At 43.7% G+C, this 23,419-nt stretch overlaps 1 protein-coding gene across 1 annotated transcript in view; it reads left to right on the top strand.

Annotated features, from left to right (window-relative positions):
• The window catches only part of DCX (doublecortin), a 112,306-nt gene extending 107,865 nt beyond the window's left edge, over positions 1–4,441 (top strand). The window contains exon 7 of the mRNA XM_065901130.1: positions 4,381–4,441. Within this exon, the coding sequence (XP_065757202.1) occupies positions 4,381–4,437 (57 nt within the window). The 3' untranslated portion in view covers positions 4,438–4,441. The remainder of the gene's footprint in view (positions 1–4,380) is intronic.
• The last annotated feature ends 18,978 nt before the right edge of the window (positions 4,442–23,419 follow it).

Here is a 23,419-nt window from a genome sequence, read left to right as displayed (position 1 = left end):
GGATTAATAGCAACTTAATTTCAACTTTATATAAAATTTTTGCCATTGTATTGATATATCTCTGTTCCTCCCCCCTCTTTGTGCTCCTATTCACATACAAATTACATCTTCGTGCATAATAAGTCCATCAACACATCTTGATAATTACTAGTCCATGCAGTTGTCTTTTGAATTGGATTATAGAAGAAAAGAGTTAGAAAAATTAATTTATAATTTCTTTCGTATTGACCTATGTATTTACCTTTACCAGTGTTCTTTATTTCTTATGTGGATTGCTGTCTACTGTCCTTTCATTTCTCCCTGAAGGATTCTCTTTAGTATTTCTTATAGGACGTGTCTGCTAGCTCTGTCTTTGTTCATCTGGGAATGTGTTGATTTCTCCTTCATTCTTGAAGGATAATTTTCCTAGATTTCCTTAAATGCTTTGATCCAATAAGTCTCCCAGCCTTTGCTGAAGGGCTCTGTGTGTGTGTGTGTGTGTGTGTGTGTGTGTGTGTGTGTGTGTTGGAGCCTGATTTCAATGCTCCGTCAGGCAGCTTGCCTCAGGCTTCGCTTGCTGTTTGCACAGGGCCTCAAGGCCAACCAGAGGTGAGAGATTAGGAACTTCTCAGGTCTTTTCTGAGAATATACCCCAGTCCTGAACATGTGCCTGGCCTTAGAGATTCCTGGGAATATTTTCAGAACTTTTCAAAGTCCCCTATGGACATGAATTCTCCAGCTTTTCCTTTTAAGGTTTTGAGCAGCTTCATTTGCCCCAACTGTTTCCCCCGCGTTAGGCAGCTGTGATTTTAAACAATTGCAGCTGATTAATGCTCCTTGAAAAGGCTGTTCACAGTGAGTGTGCTCTGAGTCAGGTCAAATGAAGAAGAGCCCCACAAGTGGGAGCTACCAGACAAGTCAAATAGTGACAGTTCTCTGGGAATAGGGCATTTGGGGGAGCTCCAAGCCCATTCTGCATCCTCCAGTGGATGCTAGGTTTTTTTCAGAGACTGTAGTTGTGAGGCTGTTGGTTTTCAGAGATACCCTGGAGCTGGGGAGAGGGAGAATAGAAATAGGGCAAGTTAAAGCACCCCAAATTTCAGTATTCTTACTGAGATTAGGCCATTTTTCTTGAATAAACATTTTTTGGATTGTTGCAAGCCTTTGGTTAATTTCCAGAGTTCTGAAAAAGTTGATTTTGACAGTTTTTTCCAGTGTTACTTGTATTTATGTAGGAGTAGATTTTCAGAGTCTTTCTCCACTATTCTTGAAGTCTAGAGCTCAAGGATACTTTGACTATGTTCAACTTTCACTTTACTCAATTTGTGGAGAACTGAATGCCTTCAGAGATGCAACTCCATTGTATACCACTTGGCCTCAATTCAATTTTATGTGTGTTTTTTTATTGCCCTCCTATTGTTTCCTCAGTGTTGTACTTCCTACCTGTTTATCAGTTTTCTAAGAAATGTTGTTTGGTAGTTTAGAGCAAGAGTACCAAATCATGTGTATGGCCTGGTCGCTTTGGATGGCCCCCTGAAGTAAAAAATGTTTCTTACATCTTTAAAGCATTGTAGAAGAAACAAAACCCAAACAAACAAACTGTGTGACAGAGACCATATGTGACCAGCAAAGAGAGCCTAAAATATTTACTATCTATCCCCTTACAGAGCAAGTTTTCCAACCCCTGATTTACAGTGTAGGGATTATGGGTTGGTGAGAAGTGAATCTATTTGCTCTAGTTGCCTTTGTTGTGTTTTTTAATGAATCAGTCTTTCTTTAAGAGTCCTCAGAGCTGGTAGAGACCTTACAGATTGTACATTCTGTATTTTCTTGATGAAGAAACCAATACTCAAAGACTTATTCAATGTCACAGTACTACTTAACCAGGAGTAGGACCTCAAGTTTCTGAATACACTTTACTTCTCTTTCCATTCTAAGCGGCCTAACGGACGTCCTGCCCCTTCTTTCTCAGCAAAAAGCATTCTGTATTAGATAAGTAAGTCCCTCTTCTCCCCATTCTTGTCCCCCTTCCTCATCTTCACTTTTTCCTTTACCTCAAGGAGAAGCTGCATTCTCTAATTTTCTTGGGCTATCCGCTACTGAAGTTCTCTGTTTCCATTACCAAAGAGAGTCTCTTAAATATCCAGAGACTTGACCCTAACATTTCCGGTTTCCTTTAGTATTTTGCTGATAATGTAAATGAAAACAGTGGTTTTCAAACTGTGTTTCATTTGGGGATGGGTGAGATTCTGCCTCCCTCATGTCTGGTTCAACCAAAACAACTGCACTTTTATTTATTTCATATATTTGGCTTCCAAGAAAAATTTCATTTGAATAGAGAATTTAAAAGAGAAGCGAGAGAGAGATGGAGAGAGAGATTTGAAAAGCTCTGATTTAGACAATGGGTGAAGTAAGTCCAGGAGTAATCACAAGGATCTCCAAACAGAGCTCTGGGAACGGTGGGAAAAAAACAATGCCATATCATCCCATCTCCCCAAGACATAGACAAGGCTTGGGGCAGTATTGGAGCCATGAATCCTAATTCCTGGTGGGAACTGGAAGCATTAAGAAATAAATTGGACTTAGGTGATGGGGTACATTTTCTGGGTTAGCCACTTGTTCAGGGCCTGGCAGCTCTCTGGGGGCCTGAAATGAACCCATAACTGATATACATCCACAACTGATTTTTGACAAAGGTACAGAAGTCAATCAGTGCAAGAAAGATAGCTTTTTCAATAAATGGTGCTGGAGCAATTAGATGTTCCTAGGCAAAAAAATGACCCCTAACCCAAACCTCATATCTTATGTAAAAATTAACTCAAAAATGGATTATAGATGTAAATGTAAAGTATTTAGAAAGGAAACATAGGAGGAAATCTTCTGATCTTTGGCTAGGCCAAGAGTTCTTAGATTTGACAACAAAAGTGCAACCCATAAAAGAAAAAAATGATAAATTGGACCTCATCAAAATTTAAAACTTTTGCTCTGTCAAAGACCATGCAAAAGTTATGAAAAGACAAGCTACAGACTGCAAGCCACATATCTAACCAAAGCCATATATAGAATATGAAAATAACTGTTAAAACTCAACAATAAGAAAAATCCAATTAGAAAATGAATAAAAGACATGAAGAAACATTTCTGAGGAATTGTTTCTTCAGTTGAACTCAGGAGGAAGTATAGATGTCAACCATGCACATGAAAAGATGTTTAACGTCATAGTCATCAGAGAAATGCAAATTAAAACCACAGTGAAGGGCTTCCCTGGTGGCGCAGTGGTTGGGAGTCTGCCTGCCGATGCAGGGGATGCGGGTTCGTGCCCTGGTCCGGGAGGATCCCACATGCCGCGGAGCGGCTGGGCCCGTGAGCCACGGCCGCTGAGCCTGCGCGTCCAGAGCCTGTGCTCCGCAACGGGAGAGGCCACAGCAGTGAGAGGCCCGCGCACTGCAAAAAAAAAACCAACCACAATGAGGTATCACTACAAATCCACAAGACTGGCTAAAATAAAAAGTAGTGAAAACACCAAATACTGGTGAGGTTGTGAATAAACTGGATCACTAATACTTTTCTGGTGAGAATATAAATGGTACAGTCGCTCTGGAAAACATATGGCAGTCCTTACAAAACTAAACATGCAATAATACACAACTTAGAAGTTGTACTCTTGAGCATTTATCCCAGAGAAGTGAAAACTACGTTAACCCAAAAACCTGTACATGGATGTTTATAGCTGTGTTATTTGTAATAGCCTAAAATCGGAATCATCCCACATGCCCTTCAGCCGATGAATGGTTAAACAAACTGTGGTAAATCCACACTACGGAATATTGCTCGGCAAAATGAAGGAGTGAACTACTGTTAAAGGCAGCAGCTTGATGAATCTCCAGGGAATTACGCTGATGGGAAAGGCCAATCCCCAAAAGTAACGTACTGTATGATTCCACTTGTATAACATCTGAAATGACAAAATGGTAGAGGTGGAAAACAGAATATTGGTTGCCAAGGCTTAGGCATGGGGTAGGGGTGGATGTAGCTATAAAGGGGTAGCACGAGGGAGCCCTTTAGTAAGGCTACAGTTCTGTATCTCGACTGTGATGATGGTCACACAAATATACACATATGGTAAAGTCCCATAGGACTACACTACACTACACACACACACACACACACACACGAGTGCGTGGAAAACTGCAGATGTTACCACTGGGGGAAACTGAATGAAGGGTACATTGTACAAGGCTACCTTCCCTGTACTTCAACCTCCTGTGAATCTATAATTATTTCAAAATAAAAATTATAGAAAATATTAGTTTTTTAAAAAGCATCCATATAATCTTGCCCATTCCAGAGCCCAAGATGTTAAGAAAAGGAGAGTTAACTTTATCTCTTATCTTCTTACAGGACCTGTACCTGCCTCTGTCCTTGGATGACTCAGACTCACTTGGTGATTCCATGTGAAGGAGGAGAATGTTCAGAGTCCAGAGTACAAGCTTACCGTTACGATAGGGTACTTCTGCTCAAGTGTCCAACAGGGCTATTGGTGCTTTCAAGTTTTTATTTTGTTGTTGTTGTTGTTACTTTTAAGAACACACTGTAGTATGTTGGTTTTATTTTCCTGTGATTTGTCATCTGGGCCACTGATCCACAGTTACCAATTATAAGAGATAGATTGATAACCATCCTTTGGGGTAACTTTCCAAGGATGCGAAATGTGCTAGTCCATGACCTTTCTATTGAATACTTAGGCGCCTGCATTATTTTTCCCCATCTCACTTTGCTCATACATGACAGTCTTCCTTCTGTAGAGAGTTGTTTACATACATGGCACTTAAGATGTGTGTGGGGGGGAAGAAAACTCATTGGCAAATCCAAGAGTGACAAATACAAGTGCCCCTTGTCTCCCCATCTCAAGAATGCTGGAGGGTCCTTGGAAGACGGCAAGGCAGCTCCCCAGCCTGGCTCTTCACTCCTGACTGAACCCCCAGTTTGTTGTTTAGCGCCAAGTCTGGCTGTCAAGGGGGAGAGAGAAACACCAGCAACTTGTCATTCTGACACCAGATGCTTAGGACCCCGGTGCAGGGCTACCTTAAAGAAACCAGGCAAAATTGGAGAACACTGTAGACATTTCAGTAGTGTTTATACAGCACAGTGAATTCCTTGTCAACATCTCCACTGGGGCAATTTAGAATCAATAAGCAATTAATAAGAGTTGGGGGTGAGCGGCTTCCATATACCTGATTCCTCTAGGAGGCTGTCTAACACAAACCGTACGGTATCCATCTATCTCTGTTCTATTGAATGCCTTGTCAACAGCTAACACTGAAAACACTGTGAGAATTTGTTTTCAGGTCTGACACCTTTCGGTCGCTTTTTATAGCAAGAAACCAATATCCTTTTTATAAAACCTCGTGTCTATATTTCAGGAGCAAACTCTTCAGGCTCCTTTTTTATAAACTGGTGATTTTTCTTTTGTCTAAAAAACACGTGCAGAAAATTTACCAAAAAAAAAAAATGCAGAAGAATAACGTAGTTTAGAAATCATGCTGTCACTGCCAAACAGAAACCTCCAGGAAAAAACAAAATGAATAGCAGAGGCCAATTCAATAGAATCAGTCTTTTGATAACTTTTTAACAGTTATGCTTACATTAATAATTTCAATGTGGACCAGACATTCTGATTATATTTTAAATGAAATGTTATGGCATATTTTAAGCAGCTCTTTTTTATCTATAATCCTGATATTTCATACTGAAGACAGAGAGTCCTTTCACTTGTTTTTAACACTAGAAAGGATTTCTCTTTGCTAAGGACTGATCATTTGAAATAGTTCTCAGTCTTTGAGGTACAGGTTCATAACACTGCTTTTTGTCTGTAATCATAGCCCATAATAGCAAAGGCAACTAAATTAAGTGAAAGCCATGCATGCCAGTTCTGTGTTTGCTTTTAGCAGATATGAAGATGTCCTTATTTCTTTGTAATTGTTCAGATAGTTGGAAAGGCGCGGCATTTGAAGCCAGGCTGCCGTTTGGCTATTGAATGACTTGCATTTGTTCCTCCACTTTAACTAGAATGAACTTGCTCTGTGTGTGTGTGTGTGTGTGTGTGTGTGTGTGTGTGTGTGTGTGCGCGCACAGCTGCTTCATAATTAGGAGATATTACAGGACACCCCGACATGGATCGGTGACAACTTGGTGGCATTGCTGATGTGCGCTGGGTAGGAGGAAACTTGTGATGGAAGGGGTAGATCAGATGCCCCTAGACAAGCTTCAGGTGTCCTTAGCTACATAAAACAGTTTTGGTTCAAGGAAAGTCCAGACGTTGGTAGTATTGATTCCCGGTAAAACTGGTCATTGAAGAACCCCAAATTATGAGACTCTCTTTTTGCCCCTCTCCTTTATTTGTAGGCTGTTAGAAACCATTAAGAAGCCCATTGTACTTACCCCCTACTTCTTTCTAGAAGTTCAAGGTTTGCTTAGTGCCTGCCAGAGCAATTTGTAGTTAATTGGGAAAAATTGGTACTCGGGTTGGAGGATGTAGAGAGTGGTAGGAGGTCTGTTTCTAAACTGCAGGCCCGATTCCCCAAAGATTTCACCCACAATCTTTCCCCAGATCTCATTTAGTCCAGTTCCTTCGATTTAAGATGAAATGCAGGCTGAGGCAGCCAAATGACCTACTGGTAGAGAGCAGGACCAGAGGAGAAACTCAGATTTCCTCATGTCCATGCTACACCCCTGAGTGTTCCCTTGTTCCCTTGCTTGTGGCACAAGTACCATTAGAAAATATTCAGTGGCCATATCTTCTTTAGAATGATCTTTCAACCTTCTATAATAATCAAAGAATTCCTATTATTGTCTTCTATAATAATAGAATTTCTACCTTTTAAAAAATTAATAATAGAATTTCTACCTTTAAAAAAGTCAATTATAAGGAAATGTTTCTGTACTGCCACTTTAGGGGAGTTTGGTATAGTTCAAAATTCAAGCCTTTAACAATTGCATTTTAAATTGGCCCACTTTCAAGGCAAAAAGAAATCTGGTTCTTACTGAGCACCTTCACCCCTGTCATTGGTTCTCAATTTTATCCAATCCAGTTTTACTACGAAAGTCCCATTGTGTTACCTTCTGCACAGGCAGCAAGTAGCAAGTTACTCAGCAAGGATTTGCCGCCACTCCCCCAGCCCCAGTCTCCCTCCCGCTAGGACACACACACAGACACACACACAATCCATCTGTTGCTTGTTCCTACCTCCTGATTTTTCTTCCTTACAGAAATAGAAATAGGGACAAAGAAAGGGAAAATGTATATATGGGGCTGGGCTGAACAACTTCATACGTAGTGTTAACTAGGGGTAAATTGAGAGAAAAGTTCCTTTTCTCTTCACTGTTTTGGAAAGGATAGCCATTAGCATGACTGCTTTGTGTCCTTAAGGACTTTAGTGTTAGCCTAGATTGAATCATAGAGTTTTCTAGCTGGAAGGAACCTTAAGATCATATCATCTACTCCAAATTCCTCATTTTCAGGCCAGGAACGGAGATGCAGAGGTAAAGTAATTTCCCCAAGGTCACACAGCTGGCTAGGGGCAGAGCTAGGATTAGAACCCACATCCCCTGGCTCTTATTCCAAGGCCTTTTCCCACTGAACTGTATTGCCTTCCACTAGGCTCCTGAGAATTCTTTCCCGGGGTCATGTTGCATCTTGGAGCCATATGCCGCTGCCCTGATCTCAGTGGGAAATCCACCCAGCAACCTAATACGGCTCTTTCTCCCTATATTCACGTGGTTCCCATCCACATGGACTGCAGATGTCCCCAGAGAGAAGGAGGCATTGAGGACCAGCAGGAGCAGTGGGGCAGTGGGGTTGCTGACCTTGTCTATCCAACACAGGGGATCACTGCCCTACCTTAAGGAGCCCTCAGAACAGCCCCCGGAGCTCCTTCCCTGTTCAGATGGGATGGGGGAAGACTGGTGTCCCCTGTCGGCTCACTTCATCTCATCTCATACTGGTTGGTCTTTGTAGGCTGAGAGAAATGTTTCTTGTTCCTAGAGCAGGGGAAAGAAGGACGGGAGAGAGGAAGGGAGGGAAGAATAATAGCTTTGTTCATCCTGACTTTCTGAGATGACTTTTAAGTATTTTTTTTAAATGAGTGTGGCTATCATTCACTGGCAATGGTTTCTTTTAAAATATGGGAGTGAGACAAACTAGAGAAAATAACCTGACCGTTGCCCTCATCCACAATGTCCCCATAGCCATCCTGCCCTGATGGGGACAATTTCCAGGTGTAAGCAAGGGGCTTTGTGACTAAAATGTACCCTGGCTGATGTTAAACATTGACTCCTTGTGTTTGCACTGAAATAGCAAGCTATGTGCTGTACACACCATACTTACCTTCTTGTGTACGCTGCTCCTGCAGCCTTCCATGGCAGAAACCAGGGCAACAAGGTCTGAAGACGTAGTTTTCCTCACAGCAAGGTTCTTCCTGGGAACTAGGTATTCGTTAGTTGAGTTCCAAAAGACCTCCTTCTGGGCTTACCCCACTCCTCAGGAAATTCTGTCTCCTTCCTGCTTTTCCTCCTCAATCAGAACTAACCAAGGAACCTCAAAGGAGATGTGTTGTTATCAGAAGAAGGCAAGAAGAAGGGGTCTGAGCTTCTAGATCCTTCTTTGAAACACCCAACCCAAGTCTTAGACCAGCAATCCAGTGCTTGCCTTGGACAAAATTGTGTCTACTTCTTAGTCCCTTCAGTACTCTGGATGGACGTGTCCCCAGTCCCCCTCAGATTTTTTTCTAAATAGCTTATCTTTTTAAAAAAATGCATCTACCAAGGGCACAAGCATGCCCAATTCTCCAAGATGAGCTCCAGCACACTGACGAGGATGTTCCCCAAGCTCGTCGCACCCCAAAATCATCTATGCCTAGAGACTTCCCCAGACTCATGCACTGGGACAGTGGGATTTGAATGACCTCCTTCACTGTCCAGTTTGCCATGGGAATAAAAAGCATGGATATTTCTTTTAAAAAAAACATTGGAACTTGTCCTTGGCCACATGGGGCCACTTGGATTTCGAAGACCAGGCCTCACTCATGTATTGTCTTCATTGCATTAAGAGATTTGGCTTTGAGGCCTAGGCTGGCTTCCTAAGTAAACCATCACTGTTTTGAAGCTCATCTGGGACTGGGGAGGGGTTAGAGTCCTATGTTTTAGTACCAGGAAACTAGATAGAAGAAAGGCCTAGCCGTTGATATGCCGGAAGTGACCTGAGACCTCCTGTGTAGCCATGGAGCCTTGCAATTGCTGGGCTTCCTAGGTCTCTCTCCTGGTATGAAACTTTGAGGCTGTCACACTTCTGCCTCTGCCCAAGAAGGAGACCCCATATGTAGCCTCATCCACTGTTCTGTGATTCCATGCAGGGTTTCCTCTTCTTTGTAGTTGTGACCACCTGGAGCAAGAATACTGCCTTGATTCCCCTCGCCTACCTTTTGGCTGGAGATACATCTCCAACATTTTCTCTGGCTTCTGGTGGCCCAGACCCAGTCCAGTGCTGTTAACCCTCAATGGATTACCCTTAGTCAGCCCTAAGCCCTGTGATCATGGACCAAGAGAACACAAATCATTTCTTAAAAATGAATTCCCAATTTTATTCTTCCTCTGGCTAGCAGAAGTCACTTCCCCAGTAGATAGAAGGCTGGAGGTTCTCGCCATACAGCAGCCAAGATACATCCTTAGGGAGGAAAATGCACAGAGCACTGGCTCCAGCGGGCAACCTACTGTGGACTGAGACTTGGCAGCTTCTCCTAGCCCCCTCCACCTTTTCTTTTCAGAGACCAGAAGGCTCCTTTTCCATCAGCCGGCCTTTCAGTACGTCCGGCTGAAGAATTTTGCTCCTCCTGTCTCTTCAGGAGAGGGTGACTTCCTTCTCTTCTGTCTCTCCCACCCTGGTCCCCAAGCTTATCTCCATCCTCAAAGATCTAGTGTGGTCTTTATACTTAGCCTCTTGATGTTTCTTCCTGCTTGTTTTCTATTAAGGATCCAAGCAGGCCTCCCACTGTGGCCTAGGTAGTGCGACACTGGTTATCATATGACAAGACTCTTGAGCCCCTACCCCTTCTAACTGCCTAACTTTTTATTCCTTAGTCTATAGGCTTCAACATCTTCTGGAATCAGAAGCAATCTTGTCTCACACTGGTTGCCCGGGGCTAGGGGAGTATGGAATTCTCATTGGGAATTAAGGCATCTTCCTGCTCCAGATGAGAACGACAGACTAATTGGGAGAGGACAGATAGCACAACAGAAGTCAGAGCAAACATCTTGTACACTAAGACAAAGACTTAGAGGCACTGGAACTTTTCATTTATGGGTTGGTTAATAACCTGAGGAAATCAATGGCTTTTTGCCGCTCTCTACCTTACCTCCCCTGTGTATCTCTTAGTCTTTTCTTTCTCTCTCTACTTCACCATATTTGCTCTCAGTTTTATACTCTGTTTTATCACGCTCTCTTTCCACAGTACAAACATCTCTCCTTTGTCCTCTGCAATTCTTCTCTCTTTTATTCTCTCCCTTTTTAATTTTTTTCCTTCCTCCTTATCTAGGTGTTGGACATATGCCTCTTCTTAGCCCTGTGATTTTGCCTTGGTGATGAGAGGTTATTTCCAGACTCAACGAGCCCTGATCCTACCTGAGTCCCGTTAGAAGTTTGTTGGTGGGAATCAATCCGATCCTGGCCCTTTCTTCAACATTTTCAGTTGTAATTCCCCGAAGCAGGTCCTCCCAGGCAGTTTCCCTATAACTCACGTATCTCTGGGTCTTCGCCTTCCAAGCATTGTACAGAACACTTTGCGGTTCCTTTTAGTCCACCATTTTGTGGAGCAGTGAAGCGTGCTCAGAGAAATAATCAGCTGAACAGAAGAATCCACCTATGGATTCGTATCAGCTAAATACTATGAATTGATCTTGTTTAATTTGCTCATAACTTTAAAAGCTGCAATACGATGTAGTGAGAGACCACAGGTAATTTCTCCTGTCATGTGGTGTTGGGTGGGGGAACAATTTGTTTAAAGTTTTACTGTTACACAATAAGCTCTCTATAATAACCTTATAAACATAAGGCCTGCCAAATGTTGAATTTTTTAAAGTTAAACTGATGGGCAGTTGGGGTTGGTTTAAATGTTAAGGGTATTTAGCAATTCCATAATATAAAAAGAAATAGTCACATAACTGAATTGTATTTTTCCTTCTGTTACTAAATCCACCTAAACATTTACTATTGACACCAACTATTCATGATCCTGTGCAGGCAGTCCATATAAGAGTAATTAATGGAACTAAAGAAGCCATCTTGTAGGTCCTAATTTATTCAACAGGGTGCACAGCCCTTGGGAATGTCACTGCTTAGCGATGCCGTATGGAATGCCCTTTCCAATGCCGTTTCTCTATAAGTTCTCTCGAAGGGATTTGACCAAGTAAGAGGTTATACCAAAATGTCTCCAACGTACGGTCCTGTAATACATTGCAGCTTGAAGCCAATGATCCCTTATGACTTGTACACAACTAATGCATGTTTTGATTGAATTTCGCATTTCTCATGTGTGGTAAGTTCTTTAAAACGTTGTCGGTCACCTTTTTGTGCCATTAAACTTGTACAGAAAACGCTTTTATGGTCATTTTCAAAGGGAGAAAGTTTAAAATGGAAACAGCCCACCCTTTCTGCCCTATAGCTGTAGTTAGAACTCAGTTACTGTAGCAAAACAGCTGTAATTGGTGGTTGTAGTGTTAGAGGCGTTAGCTTGCTAGTGACTAGCTTTGGAGAGTAAATGCATGGTATTGTACATCACATTTCTTAAATAACTCATTTTAACCTCTGAAAAGAATATATTCTTCCTTGTGGTCCCTCTTCCCTCCCTTGCCTTCTCCCTCCCGCTGCTCCCAGGTGTCTTACGGTTGTAAATAACTGATTTAGGGGCCAATAATTTTTGCCAAGTCAAGTCAGCAAAGAACAAACAAACCAAAAAGGGGGGGGGGAGATATTTCTCAACATTCTCTCAGTAGTTATTGACCATTTCCCAAGGATTGGCATTGTGATCAAAGACCAAGCTCCCCTTTGCATAAAAATCATGGCAACTTGGGAGCCTCTTTGGCCATCTGATGACACTGCAGAATTGATTAGTTCTCAGAATCACATATAATCTAAAGACAGTGAACAAAGATGTCCCTTATCCTTGCAGAAGTTTTGAAATATTCAGAGGTCCTCAGAAGGCTCTGCTTGACCAGTGACCAATCATTATTTTTAAAACAGAAAAGGAAAACAGAGAAAGACAATAGACATTTAGGGATTTTTAGCTGCCCCTTTAGAATACTTATAGCCAGAAAAGACAAGGACATGGGTTTATATGCATTGCTGTTGGTTTCCCACGCAATGCCTAGCCCGCTCTTAGGCTGTGATTCAAGAGCAGTGTTCCAAGAGGGCATACTCCTTTATGGTTTGCTGTTCCCACTTGGACTGGTAGGTTTGGCGAGGCCCGTGTAAACCAGCTGGAGCAGACCCTTTTCATCTCCTGTGCCTGTTAATATCCCTCTTCCTCCCTCGGCGATTTGATGAGGGCTTTCTTTGGTCAGAGGACTTCAAAGTCTAGAGAAGTTCCCCACATGTGTAACGTGTTGTGAACTGTGAATGTTGTGGATTCACAGCGTTCAACACTGGGCAGCCACAGAGCTGCTCTTGCAATCATTTTGGCTCTCAAGCTCTGTTCTTCATTTCATTCTCATTTCTGTGTACATTTGCAAGATGTGTGTAATGTCATTTTCCAAAAATAAAATTTGATTTCAATATTTCTGGCTGACATTCTCTCTCTCTCTCTCTCTCTTTTTTTTTAAAAAGCATCGAACCGATGATCATATAACCACAAAATTTCCAAGCTGGCAGAAAAACTTAGACATCATATTATATTTTATCTGACCCCTTAATTTTATAGATGAGGAAGCTGAGGATCAATGTATGATGGAAACACCGTAGCTAACAGCACAGCACATTTGCGACATATATGATCTCAGATCTCCCTTCCGGAGTTGAGCAGGAATCAAAGGAACTCTTTATGCTTACCATGCTTTGGCCAAGGTCAGTCTGTGCCAACGGCATAGGTGGTCATTTCTAGTACTGTGATTTCAGTGGCCCAAGAAAGACTCCATGTGGGTTCCTTGAAAATACCTCTACCTGCTGCCTGCAATTCCTTGGACAGTGTAGCTCTTCTCCCTCCATAGGTTGATGTGCAGCTACTCTCTGGGAGAGGGAACACCTACGTATCATGTCACCTTCAGGCGTAGGTGACAAATTGAATATTTTTCTCAGATAGGGTTTCATTAACAGAACACAAGGTACTGGGCTCGTGAAGAGGTTGATGGAGAGCGAGGGAGGAAAGGGCACAGAAAGAGGAGGCGGAGATCCTGGAAAACAGTTTGGCCAACTTCACTGTGCAGGCCAACCCTACAGCTCCCATCTGACCTGTGTCTGGAGAAGCAAAGATGCCGGCAGCCTAGGTATTCGCAAGGACTAAGATGATCGAGGATGCTTCCTCCATACAGTATTTTATCAACTAGCCCCGTGACCATCACTCTGGTGGAGACAATGAAAGTATATGGGGAGGACTTCTTAGTGTTCCTAATCCAAAGAAAAGTTAGATACAACAACAAGACTGTCCAGGCCAGTGTTCATTCCCAATGTCATCAGGCCCTTCTCATCACTGATTTCTCATGGTGTCACTTTCTCCCACCTTGGTCTGTCCTGGTCTCCACTGCAAGTAAAATCTTTCTAAAGAATCATTTTGATTGTGTCATTCCTCTGACCAGGAACTTATGATCGTTGTCTATCGCCCATCAGATCAAGTCCGGCTCCTTTTCATGGTTTTTATCAAAACATCTCTGGAGAAAGAACTATGTTCCAGGTTCCCTGCCGAGGTATCTGCGAGACCGAGGTCTTGGTCTTAGGACTCCAGGAGTTCTAGTCTAGACCCGTTAATAAATGAGCCCGGTGCAAACGAGCGAGTGCTATGGAAACACCAAGTGTGGGACAATTAATGTCCCAGGAAGATGAAGGCCAGGAAAACATCATGGAACTGGCAGGATTTGAGAACAGATTAAGGGCTTTCCAGGTGGGCAGCAAGCATTCCAAGCAGACGGAATAGCATGAGAAATGGCCCTCCCTGAGAACCAAAAATGACCTGAGGTGGCAAGGTTATAGGCCCCGTACACAGCGTTCTGGGAGGAATTATAGTTTGGGTGGGTTTAGACCAGTGGTTCCCAAATGCTGGTACAGCACCCAATGGTAATCTGTAATAAAACGTTCACCAGATTATGGTGGAAAGAGAAAACTAAGGAAATACCGTGTGGTTTTTCATAGAAAGAAATGTACTCCATTTAAAGGACCATCTTTTGTTTTGCGATCATAGCCTTTTAACATTTTTCTTATTAAAATATTCTTTCTTTTATGAAATGTTGGTCATGGTAGAAGACACGTGTGTGTGTTTGTCTTTTAATGTCCTAACAAGGCAAAGGAAAAAGTGAGTAAACCTAGGAGAGGCTCAAATCAAATCGATATTTCTTTTCTTCTTAGAATTGGATGATCTGTGAACTCTAGAAGTTTGGCAACCACTGGTTTAGACTAAAAGAATGGAGGAATGGAGAAACCAGTATGAGCTAAGTTGAAAGAAAAAAGGTGTTTGGTATTTGAAGGAAGTTCTTCCTAGGAGTACTACTCTCTCTCTCTCTCTTTTATGGTTTCCTTCTTTCAACAGTGGCTACTGAAAGCCTCCTACACTCCAGGCCCTATGCGAAGGCCATGGGGATATAGAGGTAACGCAGGGTTTCTACCTTCAAGGTGCTCACAGAGCATCAGCGCCACCCAGGCACTCGCCAGAAATGCAAATCCTCAGGTCCTACACCACCTACACCGGATCAGAAGCTGGGGGAGTAGGGCCCAGCGATTCCTGTTTTTATAAGCTCTCTGGAGAATTCTGAGAACCTCTCTAGTTTGAGAACCCCTGCTCTTGTGAATTCCACTTCCTTTTCACCAGGACTCAGTGAGGATCTAAGAAGCCTACAGGAGCTCATGGGCCGTTTGAATCAGAGCAGTTTGCACCTTGCCCAGTAGAACTAGGCTGTTAACTTTGATAAGATCTCTTTATATTCAGTTTTCTGAAGAAAGACGGCCTTTTCAAGCTTGAGAACAAGCTTGCATATGTAAAGACATATTGAGAATGGATCTTTGCAACTGTTGCAAGAGCCCAGATGGGGACATGAAAAGATCCTGAATTAAGGCCAGAGCAGTGGAGGTAGAGAGGAGGGAGCTATTGATATAGAAGCATCAGGATCTGGTGGCCGGACTGGGTATATGGGATAATGTGAAAAAGGGAAAGCCCCGACTTGCACAATTCTGTCCTAGTTTCTGCTGTGCCCAGACGTGGTCCTCTGCTCTGGACAGTTCAGCAGCTTCCTTATCCAGCTCCTCCCCTGACTCGGGCGCTGGCCGTGCCATGCTCATTCACACTTCACTCTTGCTGACAGAGTCTACCCTTCTTTCTCTGCCCAGAAAAATACCCTCTGAATGCCCTTCCACATTCTCTCCACCTGTCTAAATCTCAGATGTAGCCAAAACCTACCAGTAACGGAACTTAAGGCATATTTATAAGAAAAACAAATCCAAACATGGAGAAAAACTGGCGACTTCCTATCCTGGACTTTCCAGGGCCGTCCTGATCTTAGGTAATTTTTTTCTTTTTCCAAATAAAGGTGATTTGTTAAACATATAACTAAATGTGATTTCGTTTTTAGACCTTTCTTAAAGTTTTTATATAAATACACTCAACAAATGGGAAAACATCCCTTGTCAGGACACACATCCGCAATGAGGGTTTGGAAAATGTGACTCTCTTCCGGGAGAGGCTTTTCCCTAGGTTTCCTTGTCAACTTTTCTGGCCCCATCTCCTCGATCCCATCGCCAGTGTGAAAGAGACGCTGCCCCGTCTATCTCTAATCCTCCCTTTTCAATGCTCCAAGAGGGTCTTTCAGGTAGTCTGATTGTATCAAGCCTGACTTCTTCAAGGAGACAGTCTTGAGTAAGTAGGTAATTTCTCTTCGAACCCCGGAGGCTACTGATTTTCTCCAATCAAGAAGACTTGGCTTAAGTTGTTGTAACCCCTCTTCCTTCCCTCCACCCCTCACCTGCACAACCCCAGATGCTTCTAAAAATACCCAATTTAAAGAAGGGTAAGTCCTAGGGGTCTGCATTATGTACCACTATTTACTATCCTCAGTAGTGAACCAGTTGCACACAGAATTGCAGAATGTCAAAGGTGGAAGGGCCCTTATAAACCATTTGTCCAATGTTGCCCAAACTTCCTCAGGGATGTGAGTTACATGGGATACTTGTCACAAATACAAGTTCTGGGGCCCCATCCCAGTCCCACTTGATTAGGGCTCCAGCACAGTGGCCGGGGAAACTATGTTTTTTTTTTTGTTTTTTGTTTTTTTACTAAATAAAATTTACTTTATTTCTTTGTTTCTTCCAATGTCTAATATTTTTCTTTTTTTTTTTTTAACATCTTTATTGGGGTATAATTGCTTTACAATGGTGTGTTAGTTTCTGCTTTATAACAAAGTGAATCGGCTATACATATACATATGCTCCCATGGAAACTATGTTTAACAAGAGCCTCAGTGATTCTCTCATCTGCGAAGTTCCCAGCGCTTCCCAAACTTTACTGTGGATTGAATCGCCTGAGGATCTTGTTAAAAAGAAGATTCTGATTTACAAGGTTTGGGGTGGGGCACAGATTCTGCATTTCTAACAAGTTACCCACGGATACTCCATGCTCCTGGTGCACGGATCGTACTTTAAGTAGCAAAACATTACATTCAAACTCCTCATCGTTCAGAAGAGGAGGAAACTGAGGCCCAGGGAAGGAAAGGAAGTCACCCACATTCAGACACTTGGGTAGAGGCAGAGATGGGCTAGCACTGGGGACTCCTGGGCCAGTGGTCTTTCCATATGGCCAGGCTGCCTATCACCAGCAGTCACTAAAAGCAGCCCAGCTGTAATGGTACTGTTTCCAATCAAAGGCTAATTGGAAAAATGATGCCTCCTGAAAGGGAAGCAGCCCTGGTTTGTCTCAGTAATGAGTGGACACACTAGCAGGGAGGGGACAAAGGATGGGGGAGGGGACAGAATTTATGTCTCATTTTAATTGAAGAAATGAGCCAAGGTCCCCTTACAAGGAGCCAGGAGGGTTAAGGTCACACAATGTCCTCCTACCTCCTCCAGGAAAAAAAAAAAAAAACTAAGCTAAACTAAATTAAACCAACCAACTAACCAAACAAACAAAAAACCATCACCCAAAACCTTGGGCAAGTGCCATAATGGAGGTGCTGCAAGGAGATGGGAGATCCCAGAGGAGGGGCAGTCTGACTGCTGGGGTGGGCTAATGAAGGCTGCTAGATATTGGAGTTAGAATAATAAAGCATTAATGATGAAGAATGAGCTAAGAATTACCCTGCCTAGAGTAAATCTTTATTTTAATGGTCCCCTTCAGGCACGGGCTTCACTGAGATGAAACTTGAGCCGAGGCTTCAACAAGTTGGAGTTTGTTTGAAGTTGGGGGGCGGGGACAGGGGCCTTCCAGCCAGAAAGACCTGTATGCACAAAGGCATAAGGGTCTGATCCACGTCCAATGTATCTGGGGATCAGAAAGTCCTTCAGTGAGGTGGAGGGGTGTAGAGGGCAGGGGAGTGAGTGGATGAAGACCGCGTTGCAAAGGGAAATCGGGATTCATTCATCTGACAAACATACAACATGCTTCATGCTGGGCACTGTATTGGGCCCTAGGGGGTAAACAGACATGGCCCCTGACCTCACAGAGCTCCAAGTCTAGCTAAGGGAGACAGTAATGATAACACGGTGTGACGGGAGAAAATGCAAAACGGCAGGGGAATCATATGGGGCACCTAATTCAGCCTGAGGACGAGTTAGGAGAGCCTTCCCGGAGAAAGTGACATCTTAACGGAAACTTGCAGATGAATAAAAGCCAGAGGGAGGAAGAATGTTCCAGGTTAGGGGAGAGAATATGTGAAAGCCCTGAGAAAAGTTAGTTGGAGCAACCGAAAGAAATCCAATATGGTTGCACTGTGGAGTGTGATGCGGGAGAGGCCATGAGCAATGAGGCCAGAGGCAGACAGAGGCCAGAACACACGGGGCCTGTAGGCTACGTTAGGCAGTTTGAACTTCCCCTTTGAAGAGCTCCCAGGGAGGTATTTAAAAGTTTTAAGCAGGAGAGAGAGATGAGCAGATAAAAGTTGTAGATAGATCATTTCTGCTGCTGCCCTGTGGAGACTGGACTGGAGGGACACAGGAACAGGAGATAAGGAGAGCATTTGCCCGGGGCGTTGACGTCCTTGATCCAGGAGAGAACTGATAACAGCTTGGACAAGGGTAATGGCAGTGCCGAGGTACAGGACAGGGAATCTACAGGGCTTGGTAAAGGATGAAATCTGTGGGAAGGTGAGGGAGAAAAGGTTTTATTTCTGGTTAGAGGGAAGTGAGTCAGAGGATAGGAAGAACTCCAGGCCAGGGAGAGCTGAGGGCCACTGAAAGGTGTCACCGAGGGAGGGATATTTGGGGGCCTCCTGCTGGGCAGTGGCAGCCTCTCACGCAGCCTGGGCTCTTTGGGGCACACCGCTACCAGAGGCCAGGGGCGGATGAGGGACTTCTGTTCCCGCCCCTCAGCGCTGTGCAGTCTCTGTGTGGACCGGGCCCTGGCTGGGTGAGCTTCCTTCTGGCTGAAGGGTCTGGGCCCAGAAGGAGGAACTACCAGCGGCCCAGCTCTCCAGAGGTGCGCCAGGAACTGAGTCGGCACCGCACATGCTTTATCCCGAGCAAGGCTCATCAAATCCCAGCGGGGTCGGGCGTGCTATCCTCATGCCTACAGATAGGAAATGGGGGCTCAGAGAGGTGAAGTGACCTGTCTACAGTCACACGGCCAGGAAGTGATGGTTTGATGGTCTTTCCATTAGACCTTGTTTCTCAGAGAAATTTTGATACCTCCATCAATTGGCCTCTACACTCAGTCCCACCACTATGGCTGCCACAAAAGCAGAGTTTAAACTCGTCTCTGCCTGGGAGGGCAGAGAGGTTGCAAGTGTATTTGAGGATGCTGTATTACAACACCCAAGGCTGAAGATGCTGCAGGATGAAAAGGCACATCTCACAGGCGTGGAGGAAGCAGCAAGAAAGTTATGGGGTGTTAAAGGCAGGTGGTACTTAGAATGGGGCACGTTCTCTCTAGAAGCAGTTTGGAGCTAACGGGGTAAAGACAAAAAGTGTACAAAGAGCTTGGGGGGAACATCACCAGGAGGACTGGAATTCGAGAACACAGAGTTCAAAGGACTTGGAGAAATCACCGAATGAGGCCCCCAGGCATCATTCCTGCTGGGTTCTTTCTTCATTTTATCATATTTTCCTTGTTTTTAAAAATGTGGGCTGGAGTATCAAAGGGCACAGTCAGCAAAGTGAAAAGGCAACATATGGCGTGGGAGAAAATATTTGCAAATCATATATCTGATATGGGGTTAACATGCGGGATACATAAAGAACTCTTACACTTCAACAACAACCAAATAGCCCAATTAAAATAGGGGCAAAGGACTTGAATAGACATTTCTCCAAAGAAGATATACAAATGGGCAGGAAGCACATGAAAAGATGCTCAACGTCACTAATTATTAATCAAAACCGCAGTGAGATACCCCTTCACACCCATTAGGATGGCTGCTATTAAAAAAAACACCCAGAAAATAACAAGTGTTGACAAAGATGTGGAGAAATTGGAACCCTTGTGCCTCGCTGCTGGGAATGCTGCAGCCACTACGGTAAACCGTATGGCAGTTCCTCAAAAAATTAAAAATAGGATCACCATATGATTCATAATCCCATTTATGAGTATATATCCACAAGAATTGAAAGCAGGGCCTCAGTGAGAGATTTTCATGCCTACGTTCATAGCAGCATTATTCAAAAGAGCTGAAAGGTGGAAGCAACCCAAGTGTCCACAGACAGACAAATGGATAAACAAAATGTGGCATAAACATAGAATGGAATACTATTCAACCTTAGAAAAGAAGAAAATTCTGACGTATGCTGCAATATGGATGAACCTGGAGGGCATTATGCTAAGTGAAAGAGGCCAGTGATGAAAAGGCAAACGCTGTATGCTTCATCTCTATGAAATATCTAAAATAATCATATTCATAGAAACAGAAGGTAGAACGGTGGTTACCAGGGGCTGGGGGCAGGAGAAAAGGGGAGTTGTGTAATGGGTCTAGAATTGCAGTCATGCAAAGATAAAAATTTCTGGATACCTGTTTCAGAGCAACGTAAATATACTTAAGACTACTGAACCCTATACGGTTGACCCTTGAACAACATGGGTTTGAACTGTCAGGTCTACTTAATACATGGATTATTTTTTCAATAGATACATATTATAGTATTATGATTCTCAGTTGGTTGAATCTGTGAGTGCAGAACTGTGGATACGGAGGGTGGATTTTCAACTGCCCGGAGGGTCAGCACCCCTTAACCCCTGTGTTGTTCAAGGGCCAACTGTACTTAAAAATGATTAAGATGGTAAATATTATGTTAAGTATATTTTTATCACAGTTACAGTCTTTAAAAAATATTAAATGTGGGCTGGAATCGATATTTCGGGGAGTTCCTTCTCTCTGTAGAAACCTCAGCTCCACTTTCCCCTGTTTTTCTGAGCCTCTTCCAGAAAACTTTTTCAGACAATGGGAAGAGTGCGAATGATTCTCTGACCAGGCCACTTCCAAAACTCCTCCCTCCCTCCCCAGCCTGCAGAGTCCCTCCTCTTTCGCTTACACCCGATGGATGTTCTTAGCCTGTTTCCAGTGTGTTCGTGGAATGAGCATTCTCGGAGGTACTGGATGAAGGCTGTTGACGAGGAGAAAGGTGTGGACAGCTTGTTCCAGCCCTGTAAGTTACAAGGAGCTCTGGGCTTGTCCAGCAATAGCGTAGCTTTGTAGATTTCAGGCAAGCCTATGCTTCCTCTGAAATGTTCTTTCACTGCAGGTACAAAAACACAGTAAACCACGATCCAAAAAAACCCTGTCCACCCGTGAATGGTGCTTTGTAAGCTGGTTAATGTATAACACTTTAGAAAGCTGGGCAGGGAGCATGTTTGCTTTTCCAACAGGAACCACATCAGGGGTGTCAGATGCCAATAATCCCAGGATTCTGTGGTCATGGGCTTTGAATCAGCAGCCAAACTTTGGCATCCAGACGTAGAGGCCAGTGATTTCCAACCTTTTCACCACCAAGGATCCCTTTTATTACTTTTTCCCCTGTGGGCCTCACATTTGGAAAAATTTTTATCTAGCAAAGCTACATTTATTATGGAATAATTCATTTTCCCAGTTTCTTACTCAGTGATTCTGATCCACGTGAGATAACCACACCAAGCTCATATAATTGCAGTCAAAAGCAAAGAAACGTGATATTGTACTTAGCTCTCTGTGGCTTTGTCTTGGCTGAATGTGAAATTTCTATGAGACTTTTTAAAAAATATTTCAAAAAATAGCTTAAGAACACCAGTTACTCCCTTTAGAGACCTGCAGATCGGGAACTGCCGGTACAAGGTAGTGGAAGCTCTGACAGGATGGCTATCAGCTGAAGAGGCTCCAAATCCCATGAACCACAAGTAGAACAGAATCTGTTCATCAGGAGGCCTCCCTGTTTTATTTCACTAGCTTAAGTGTTCCGTTTTTTTTTTTTTTTTTCCCCATGCAAAGGGAGTGATGAAAGAGATTGTTCCCCAAACAAAAATAACAGATGTTTACCAAGCCCCTACCTAGATGTCTGGTACTGTGACAGGACAAGTCTCAGACAAAGTCTGCCTCCCCCAGATCCTCTGCTCCCCAGTTCTAAGTCATGCTCCCTCTGGATTGAGGATCTTTGGTCAGAGGGCGTCATCTAAGCCAAACGTCCCTTCCCACATGGAATACAAATGGACACGTCTATGTGTCTGTCTACGCTACTATACTAGAATCCTCTTGAGGTCAACCACTTGGTCCTATTTTTCTCTGTAACTCTGCATCTCCACCAACCAGCGCAGTGCAGTGTCAGGCACCGGCAAGCGCTACTGGAATGAACTATGGTGAATTCTAGGCTGAGTAAATAGTTGAACTCTTGGGAACTAGACTGTGAGCTCCTTAAGGGCAGGCACTATCTTATTCACGTCTGTGTTCCCAGTGCCTGGCACACCATATGGCGCAGAGCAGTCACTCAGTAAATGCCTGGGTGGATGCACGCATGAATGGATTCCGTAATGCAGGAGCTGGTACCCTGCGGCTGGACACCCGGTGATGAAGCACAGACTGGTTAGTATAGGCACACAGGTCACGGGCCACAGGTAGAACCGCTTGTCACCATTTATTTTTGTAAGCCATCACCCTGGGCTGCCATGTCTCTGGCTAATCCTTGGCTAAACACTCCCTTCTGCAACACTCAGTATAGCTCTGTCCTCTCCCTCCTACCTCATCACCCTCCCACCTTGGCATGATTGAATATATACACCAACATGCACCGGGCTGATAAAAGAGCATGGTTCGGAGCCCTGGCACCCCATTTTGGAAAGGGCACTGACCCCTACTATAAAAGAAGCTCAGAAAGGACAGAGAATGAATGCGGCCGAGACATGTCTCTCCCTGTGGTGTCACTGGGTGTAATTTAAGCAGAGGCATTCCTGCAGTTGTTACACCCAGGCAAGTGTGGGGAATGAAACAGTTGTCTGTGACTGATTTAAACTGTGGTTTTTGACAACTGTGGCCTGGATTGAAGTGTCCCATCTGTTAAATTTAGTGTCCAAGGGAGCTGTGAACATGAGCTCTCATAGCAGGAGCTTCAGTTCTGTGGGGTCCTTGACAACTCAGGAAGAGTTCCTATCCCCAAACCAAACTGGACATTTTCTCTGCATCTAAGGGTTGTTTTAATTAATACAATTATTCCTGGCAGGATACTGGAATGCAGGAACAAGGTGGGAAGAACGTGCAGGGGGCAGGGAGGGGAATGGCAGCGAGAGCCTCTTTTCAAATATTTAAGAAATAACCAGGACTATCCTTATGCAAAGGTCACCCAAATACCCCCTTCTCAAATTCCCACCTCTACCCCCATCCTCACCCCATCCCCATCGCCCTTTTCTCTCAGCCCGAAGTCCCCTGATAACCCCTGCTTCTAGCAAAAGCATTGTAAGCTCCCATTCAGATTAAAACCTTATTAAGACATTACCAACCGTTAACATCTACTGAGCATTTTCCTTTCAGATATACGCTTGTAACATGATAGAGCCCAGAAGAAAAAAACGATATGGTTTGGATGGAGGAAAGT

The sequence above is a fragment of the Phocoena phocoena genome, chromosome X, assembly GCF_963924675.1.
Source record: "Phocoena phocoena chromosome X, mPhoPho1.1, whole genome shotgun sequence".
Classification (NCBI taxonomy): domain Eukaryota; kingdom Metazoa; phylum Chordata; class Mammalia; order Artiodactyla; family Phocoenidae; genus Phocoena; species Phocoena phocoena.
The sequence above is the reverse complement of the archived record's forward strand: the minus strand, read 5'-3'. Positions and strand labels throughout refer to the sequence as shown.